The sequence below is a fragment of the Toxorhynchites rutilus genome, chromosome 3, assembly GCF_029784135.1.
Source record: "Toxorhynchites rutilus septentrionalis strain SRP chromosome 3, ASM2978413v1, whole genome shotgun sequence".
In the NCBI taxonomy this organism is placed as follows: domain Eukaryota; kingdom Metazoa; phylum Arthropoda; class Insecta; order Diptera; family Culicidae; genus Toxorhynchites; species Toxorhynchites rutilus.
Window position 1 is genome coordinate 195,534,877 of NC_073746.1, and position 9,511 is coordinate 195,544,387.

The 9,511-nt window shown below is 46.6% G+C and overlaps 1 protein-coding gene across 1 annotated transcript; it reads right to left on the minus strand.

Annotated features, from left to right (window-relative positions):
- Window positions 1–2,627: 2,627 nt before the first annotated feature.
- Window positions 2,628–5,945, minus strand: LOC129773793 (uncharacterized). Its single transcript, XM_055777443.1, has 2 exons — window positions 5,109–5,945; window positions 2,628–4,904 (listed from the first exon to the last, which is right to left on the minus strand). Exons 1-2 carry the CDS (start codon window positions 5,943–5,945, stop codon window positions 2,628–2,630), a joined length of 3,114 nt encoding a protein of 1,037 aa, XP_055633418.1.
- Between the last annotated feature and the right edge of the window lie 3,566 nt (window positions 5,946–9,511).

Consider the following 9,511-nt stretch of genomic DNA (forward strand, 5'->3'; position numbering starts at 1 on the left):
AAAAATAAAAAAGCATCTCTGAAATCGAGATATGTCATGTAAAACGTCCTCAGCTTTCAAGAAAAATATAAAAAAATATAGCGCCAATGAAAACAATAAAAAACAACTACAATCGATACGAAATAAAATTAAACGAAATTACGGAAATTAATTTTTTTTTGCTAGCTCAATATTTTTAATAAAAGGCTAGCCCATTGGCTTCAATTAGATATGTCGATAATCTAAACTTATTCAATGGTTCTAAAGTTATGAATTTTTGAAAATGTCAGTTTTGGGAAAAAGTGGGAATTTCGGACCACACTAAAATGGAAATGGTCACCCCAACGAAAAAATAAAAAATATGGGTCTAATGTTTTGCGATAAAGAACAAAACCACCACTTTTCATCGCAATCTGAGAACCACTTTATCGGTTTGGCATGAAACGGCTGTATATATACAAAATATACATACACAAAATATATAGTAATATACAAAAGACAATCTTACGTGCATCTCGATGTATAAAGCATTAATAAATCTGTGAAAATTAACGTTGAAAGACAATTCTACAGATCCGCACACTTTTACAGACATTTACACAATTTTAACAGACTTTCACATATTTTTACAGACCTTTTTTAAAAATCATCTGGCAACTCTTCGTTCCACTTTTTATCGAATATTTTCAAATCGCAGGAGTAAACATTTACGTGACTGTGACTTCGTTTGTTTTTATTTCGTTCGGAAAAACATTATATTGGGGAAAGTAGACATTGAAAATGCGTAGCTCAGTGAAAGGCTGCCCGAATACGAGTGAAAATGTTTGCGTTAGCTTTTGTTGTATACCCTTGGAAACGTTTTTACAGACGCACTGGGTCGATTTTTGCGGAGACAAAAAAACTAGTTCCGAATAAGGATTCCCGTATCTGTGGAGTAAGTACGATGTTTGAATTATTGAAAACCAAGTGTAGCTAACCTTTCATACATATTTTCAGGATCGTTTTGATAGAAATACATCGTTTCGTTTCAACTGGAAAGGAAACCTCGTGAGAAACTGTAATGCCTTCCCAACAATTAAACCGGCATTTGACTCGGAGGATTACGTCCATCATCAACAAAAAGTGCAGATTGCTTTACCGTTATATTCATCATCAGCACTAGCGGATCATAATTACGCGAATTCCATTCGGTCAGCTTCACTAGCAAGGCTGTTAGAAAAAACGTTATAAAAAAAATATTTCACTTTTGCTATGTATTTATGTATCGAAATTCGCCAATGTCGAATTTTGCTCTCACATTGAAATCTTGAAGTGAACTAAGCGTTATTCGTAGGTTGTTGATATCCTGTCAGGTTTTGATACCTTGCAATATGAGATGTTCTTTCAGAGATGCAATGATCAATTAAACAATTGACGGAAAATGTAGTTCATTCATTTTATAATGTTAATTATTTTTGCCTTTGATAACAATACCTTTTTTATAGTGTTGATTATCATAAGAAAAATAACACTCCTGATCGTTGGATCTGTTTTGACATTTCAATTGGATCTTTTTAGACAGCCGTTTTGATTCAGTCCGCACTACCTAGGTAAAACCCCGTACACTAAGATTAGATAGGATATATTTATCTGCTTCAAAGCTGCAGAAAGTAGTTATAATTAGGTTTCAATAACAAATTTAGGTATATTAGGCATCTTACAATTTGGTGCATTAATTCAATTTTGGGGGTTAGAAACCGCACTTCATAGAATAATTAATTATCGCCACGGAAGTGGGATCTAGAAAAATAAATTGTAGGTTAATAAATTACACTATACTAGGCAATTAAACAAATTCATACGGTAGAAAAAAATAACTTTTAGGTAGTAATAAATTAATTAAATAAATTCACTCCGCTTCACTTACGCCAGAATCAATGTGGTCGATCGTATGATTCAGCCGGATCTGGTCGATTGACAGATCGATCGAGTCTGCGTCACGATCATTCTCCCTGACAGCGGGTAACGTTTCCGTTGAAGCGTCGCTTTCAGATACCGGGTGACCAGATCCATCGTGGATGTAGTAGATCGGTAGACTTGCGGCAACATCCTCCGCCGGGTGCATCTTGCCATCGGCCAAGACTGCACGATCCTTTTGACGTCCAGCAAGGCTATCTTCGTTACCGGTCTGTGCACGAGTCCTCCGGCAGTCCGCATGATCGCCTGTCGTACACGCCCATCCGATCCTCGAATCGCTCGCTCTACACGTCCTCTGATCCACTCGCTACGCTTTCCTTCATCGGTGATGAGAACCAAATCACCTTCCGTGATCTCCTTCGCCGCTTCTTCAAACCACTTTGGCTGACGGCGAATGACCGGCAGGTATTCTTTTAGCCACCGTTTCCAGAAGATGTCCAGCTGGTCCTGGATGTCCACCCATAGTTCTTGGAGCTTTCGCTGCTGATGTCGTATGCCTTTACCCGGTACCTTTGCCCCAGTTGAACTCCCGAGCAGAAAATGGTTCGGTGTCAGAGCTTCCGTTTCATCAGAGTCTAACGGCAAGTACGTTAGAGGCCTAGAGTTAACCATAATCTCTGCCTCCACAACTAAAGTCTCAAGTCCTTCCTCATCAAGCTTCCCATCCCCGTAAGCATCCCCCATTGCAGCCTTCACTGACTGAACCATCCTTTCCCAGGCGCCGCCCATGTGTGGGGCTCCAGGCGGAATGAAGCTCCATTTGCACTGCGAACTGGTGAAGGTTTCGGAGAGCCCCGTAGCGATTTGTTGACGAAGTAGTCGTTCGGCGCCGTGGAAGTTAGTCCCGTTGTCGCTGAACATCTCAACGGGTGCCCCTCGACGGCCGATGAACCTTCTGACAGCGGAAATGCAGGATGAAGTCGTCGGCTATTCACGACCTCAAGGTGGACCGCGCGTACCGTGAGGCAGGTGAAGAGGGCGACCCACCTCTTCACGCTGGCTCTTCCTTGCTTCACCAACACCGGTCCGAAATAGTCCAATCCACTGAAGCTGAACGGCCGGCTGAAGGCTTCGAGACGACTTGCATGTAGTGGACCCATCGGAGGGATGTGCGGTCGAGCTTGGCGAAGTTTGCAGAACCAACAATCACGGCTGCATCTTCGAACTAGTGTTCGCAGACTAGGAATTTCAAACTGCTGGCGAATATCGTTGACGACGGTCTCTGAGTTCGCGTGTTTGTACTTCCGGTGGAACAGGTCTACCACGAGCGAAGTTATCTCACTTCTCTTGGGAAGGATCACCGGGTATCGCAGATTGTAGGATGCTTGCTTGGCTGCCCCAATACGTCCTGTCTGCCGCATGACTCCATTTTCGTCCAGGCTTGGAACAATTTTGTACAGGGAGCTGCTTTTCGGAATCGGTTGCATATCACCTCGCGCCACCGATTTATTTATCGTGAGGATCACCATCTCATCCGGAAACGATTGCCACTGCACCTGCTGCATGATCACCGCTTCCGCTGCCTGGAACTCCTCCTGTTGCAAATCACCGGATATTTTGCTACGCTCTCTGCTGATATTCTTGACAAAGCGCAGCACGTAGGCAACGGTGCGATGTAATCTCTCCCATTTGGAAAACCTTTCGAACTGGATAACGGGCTCGTACGCGAGATGGAACAGGACAGAAGCTCGTATCTCCTCCGTCTCGATGCTGGGCATCGCTGGTGAAATCGGCCATGCGTCTTCTGGGTGTTGCAGGAATTCTGGTCCCGAGAACCAGTGGCTATCAGTACTGAAATATGGGCCTTTTCCCCACTTGGTCCCTTCATCGGCCGGGTTGGATGCTGAAGGCACGTATCTCCACTCCTCCGCACTGGTAGTCTCCAGAATCTCAACTACTCTGTGGGCAACGAACGGTCGATAGTTGTGTGGATCCGCCCGGATCCAGGAAAGCGCAGTAGTGTTATCCGTCCACAAGTAGCGTTTCGTGATGGGAATTGTATGGTTTTCCTGGACGAACTTCAGCATCCGCGCACCGAGTGCACAACCCTGCAGTTCGAGCCTGGGTATGGGCTTTAACGGTGCCATTTTCGTCTTCGCTGCAACCAATACACACACTCCGGAACCATCGGAGTTCATCACGCGTAGATATACAACGCAGCAATACGCCGCTGGACTTGCGTCGACGAACGCATGTAGCTGTGCATTTTCGTAGGTGGAATTCGTCGCTCCTTCGAAGTAGCATCTCGGAATGCGAATTGTTGAAATAAACTGGATCATCTGTACCCACTCTCGCCAGCGATTCAACTCAGTGACCTGGATTTGCTCGTCCCAGTTGATTCCGGTGCGCCACATCTCCTGGATGAGTATTTTTCCGTGAATCTGGAACGTTGCTAGCAGTCCCAATGGGTCGAATAGTGTCATCACACAGCGCAACACCTCTCGTTTCGTTGGACGAGTACCGCTCTCGATAAGTGCGCGTACCTCCTCACTCATGTGTGTCGAGAAGCAGAGTTCGTCAGTCGCTGGCATCCATAGCATTCCGAGAACCCTCTCAGTGTGCTGCTTGTCGACCAGGTTGATGTTCTCGCCTTCGTTGGTCCCAGGTTCCCCCAGAGACTCTAGTATTGCTTTGCTGTTCGAGTTCCAATCCCTCAAGACGAAGCCACCCTGGAGATGGATGGTCCGCACCTCTGCTGCAATCTTCTTCGCTTCCTTTTCATCCCCGAAGCTGTCGAGATAGTCATCGACGTAGTGGTTGTCGACTATCCGCTGCGCAGCCTGAGGGTATTGCTGGGCATGTTCCTTGGCATTCAAGTTCTTCACGAACTGTGCCGAGGCCGATGAGCAGGTCGCTCCGAACGTGGCTACGTCCATAACGTAGATTATGGGAGGCTGCGTTGGATCGTAACGACTGTTTATCTCGTGCCGCCATCCGAAGCTGATGAAACATCTCTTGCAGGAGGCGATCTGGCGTAGTGGTAACATCCATGCCTCTCACGCTAAAGGTCACGAGTTCAATACTCACTCCCGACATTCTTCCAAAAATGGAAGTAAAAGTGACGAACCAGCCAAATGAGTTGAAAGTCACTATAATACAGATAAAAAAAAAAAAAACATCTCTTGCACGTCAGCGTTCACCGCTATCCCGAATTGCCGGAATTTGAACAAAACCGCAGGCAGCGCGGTCAGATGATCCGGACCCTTCAGTAGATGGCTGTTTAAAGATGTTCCATCTACCAACGCGGCTGCGTCCCAGATGATGCGGATCTTGTCGGGTTTCCGTGGATTCGTAACTACCCCTATCGGAAAATACCAGACTCGCCTGGGGTCGGCGGTCTCCAGTTCTTCGTCCGTCGCTACATGCGCGTAATCCTTGGACACGTACTCCCGTATCTTCTGGTGTACCTTCTCCTTGAGAGTCAGATCTCGCTCCATACGACGCTCCAAACACTTCATCCGGCTCAACGCCATGGGATAGCTGTCTGGAAGCTCGATGTAGTCGTTGTCCCACAACAGCCCGGTCTCGAAATGGTCTCCGACTCGCTTGGTTGTTTGCTCCAGTAGCTGCTGGGCTCGCTGATCCGACGTCGAAAGGGAAGGGCCGACTGTTCCGACTTCTTCTACAGTGAAAAACTGCTTCAACGTTTCGTGGAGCTCTTCATTATGCGTGCATCCACATATGTGGAAACTGTAGGCGCTCTGTTGCTGTTGCTGCTGACCGTAAACGCACCAGCCAAGCCTGGTTTTGGCTGCGACGGGACCGGATCCATCTCCTTCCCTGATCTTCAACGGCAGGGCCAACGGCAGATGGTCCAGTCCAATCAGAATCCTAAGCGTAGCATTCTGGTAACTCTGCAGAGGCAAGTACTTCAAGTATTCGAAACGTTTCACTGCCTCCTCCAAATTGAAGCTTTGCGTTGGTAGATTCAAGCTCTCAACCGTTCGCGCTCCAACGATCTGGTGCTTCCTTTCCTTGCCTTCTCCGGAGATGGAGATGGACACACTCATTGAAGATTTCTCGGTCCGAGAGGTGTTCGCCGTCCATCGCAGGCAGAGCGACTGTGGGCTGCCGGATATTCCTAACTCCTTCACCAATTTTCCTTCGACCAGCGTTATGGCGGGTTTACATTAGGGAGATCTATAGCTATAGATGGATTTATTCACGTGAAAATAGGTGTAAACGGGTGAGAATAAATATGATACACTTATTCGAGGTATATATAACTTGAATAAATTCAGCATATGTAAACGCTTGTGAATTTCTCACTGGTGAGAAATCACTAAAGTTGGATGCAGTTCTACTTCAGGTGAATAAATTCACCGAAGATATGAATATATTCATTATAGAAGTTCACGCTAGTGTAAACGGTTGATGCGATTTCTATAAATCTCATCATATTTCTTCACATGAATATATCCCTAGTCTAAACCCACCCTTAGAGAAGATCCTTCATCAAGAAAGGCGAAGGTATTCGCCTGGCCGTTGTTCCCGTAGAGAGTAACCGGAACAATCCTGAAGAGTACACTCGAACTCTGCAGACGATGAGTGTGGTTGTCAGCTACCTGTGTGACAGCATCTGAATCCGATGGCCTGGGCGAAGAGTGCAGAAGAGGATGATGTCGGTACTGGCATCCGTTGATACCGCAACGTGTAACAGTTCGGCAGGAACGTCGGCCATGCCTGAAAAGGCAGTTTTGGCAGACACCCAACGAACGAATTCTCCGCCAACGATTATCGATGCTGAGAGTCCTAAACTCTCCGCAGTCCTTAATGCGATGTCCTTGCTTGCTGCAGTTTGCGCATTGAAACTTGTCGGCCGGCTTTTGCTCAGCTGCTTCGGATAAGCCGGAAGTTCCGGACGCATGTTGATGGACGTAACCTTTCTGCTTCACTTTGTCCTTTCCCTGCTCCCTTCCTTGCGTCCTTCTTACGTCTGACTCAAACGAATGCACGCTCGTGGCATCCTCGACCACTTGCTGCATGTAAGCACAGAACGTTGTCAGGTCTACGTTGCCAACGCCTCGTCTGTACCCTGCCCACATCATTTTCTGGTCGGCCGGAAGCTTGGCTACTAGTTCTTGGAGCAGTGTAGGGTTTGACAGGTGAGTCAGCTCGTTCGCTGCTACGATGTGGTCGCACAGTGCTTGAATCGCAGTCCCGTAATCGATGAGTCCCTCAAGCCGGTCCGATCTCGGGGCTGGAATTGACCGAACTTTCTGGAGCAACGCATTTATGAGGATTTCCGGACGTCCATATCGCATTTGCAGTGTCTCGATGACCTGCGGGACCGTACGGGGTATCACGAGCCGACTTCTTACGCTTTCGAGCGCACTGCCTTTCAGGCAACGCTGCAGCCTGACCATATTTTCGCCATCCGTATAGCCACACGCTTCGGTCGTGTAGTTGTAGCTGGAGATGAATATCGGCCATTCTGCTGGATCCCCGGTGAATGTTGGCAAATCCCTAGCCAGAGACTGCCGAGCTACGAGTTGTTGCGATGTTGGACCTGGTTGCGAGGCTATTGCGGAAGCTTGAGAGTGCCTTGGGGGGAAAGGTTGAGGGTTTGGAGGAGGATTGTTTCCCATAGGGGGCCAGTCGTAAAAGCTTGGGAGCGAGTTTCTGGGTGGTTCATACAGAGATGAGAAGCGATTGTATTGTTTGGTTGTGGGAGGACTTATCCTGTCAAACAAGCTGGATCTGCCTTTATTTCCAGCGGGTAGGGGTGCTTGATGTCTACTTAACTGTTCATGGTTAGGATATGTTTTAGGAATGGTACCTGTAGACATGGGCACACTCATCGGGGGCTGTTGTGGTACCTGGTTCGCCGACTGCTGGCTAATAACCTGGTCCATTCGCTGCATACAGAGCGCCAGCTGCGCTCGCAATTCGGTCACTTCATCGCGAGTTTCGCGGGTTTGCAATTGGTTGCCGAACTTCGTCGTTTTTGGGTCTGTTTGCTGATCGCCGGTGCCAGGGGGTAGTTGTTGACCCCTGGTTTTGGTTTGCAGGGCAGCTGGTAATGGTTCTCCACCTACCGCGCCTTCTTCATCGCCGTTAGGGGTCTTGTTTAACCACTGTTGCACACGATGATCGCGTCCTCGTTGACTAATCCTGGAGTTCTGGCTTCTGGTTTCGTCAGCTACTTTTGCCTTGTTCAGCAATTCCTGCTCCTGCTGCAGGAACCTCCTCTTCATATCCAGCTCGACCTGCTTCCGCTCAATCTCCTGCTGTCGCTTCAACCGTTTCATATCGTCAGCGACAGAGGATTTGCTTCGGCTGGATTTGCTGTTTTTACCCGATTCGCTAAGAATGGTTTCGCACTGAGTACACTTCCACTCCCGGTCGCTCACCGAAGCATCGACGCCTGCGCATTCGAAATGCCACCAGGATTTGCATTTGTCACACTGGAAAAAGTTGCCAGATCCCTTCTCATCGCAGGCCACGCATTTAACAACTCCCGGAGTGGGTGGAGTATCATCCGGCATCATTTGGCTTAAATTCTTTGAAGAATTGTTGGCGGAAGTAAAACCCCGTACACTAAGATTAGATAGCATTTATTTATCTGCTTCAAAGCTGCAGAAAGTAGTTATAATTAGGTTTCAATAACAAATTTAGGTATATTAGGCATCTTACAATTTAGTGCATTAATTCAATTTTGGGGGTTAGAAACCGCACTTCATAGAATAATTAATTATCGCCACGGAAGTGGGATCTAGAAAAATAAATTGTAGGTTAATAAATTACACTATACTAGGATATTAAACAAATTCATACGGTAGAAAAAAATAACTTTTAGGTAGTAATAAATTAATTAAATAAATTCACTCCGCTTCACTTAACGCCAGGATCAATGTGGTCGATCGTATGATTCAGCCGGATCTGGTCGATTGACAGATCGATCGAGTCTGCGTCACAATCATTCTCCCTGACAGCGGGTAACGTTTCCGTTGAAGCGTCGCTTTCAGATACCGGGTGACCAGATCCATCGTGGATGAAGTAGATCGGTAGACTTGCGGCAACAATCGGTGAAAGATGTTTTTTTTATTTTTTCACTTCTGTTTTGTTTTCATTTGAGATTCCTACATTGGGTACAGTTTTTGTCTGGAAAAAACGGAAATTCCCGGTTTTCTGAGTGATCCGCAGACATTTTACTGTGCGAATATCGATGGCCAAATTATTCAGGTTACTTCTTAACAGCACGATTGATCCAATGTGACAACGAATCGATGATATGTGAATGGAATCCGCCGGAAGATAAGTGCATTAGTGTAGTCGCGTGAAATTCATGTCAGCTTGCGTGTGTAACTGCATGCGACATTCATTATATCGAAATTGAAGCAGGCAAGTTGGAGCACAAGAGGTATGAAACGGCCAATTGTACATGTTCACAATAATAACATTCTTTTCCCTCAGCACTGTCACATTCAGTCTTGAACGAAAGCTCCAGCCGTTCGGAACCATTCGGCAGCGGTTTTCTCAAATGTCAACATGAAGGAAGTAATTCATATGTGCTCACTTAATGCCGGAGCGTATCAGGACAGTTTGGCTCTTGCAACCGAATATTCAATTTTTC

What these genes read in the sequence shown, in the direction of transcription:
- LOC129773793 (XM_055777443.1), bottom strand. Translation starts at nt 5,945, where the DNA reads ATGAGTGTGTCCATCTCCATCTCCGGAGAAGGCAAGGAAAGGAAGCAC. An exon ending in ATCTGACCGCGCTGCCTGCG is followed by an intron (nt 4,905 to 5,108) that starts GTTTTGTTCAAA and finishes CCACTACGCCAG; the next exon opens with ATCGCCTCCTGCAAGAGATG.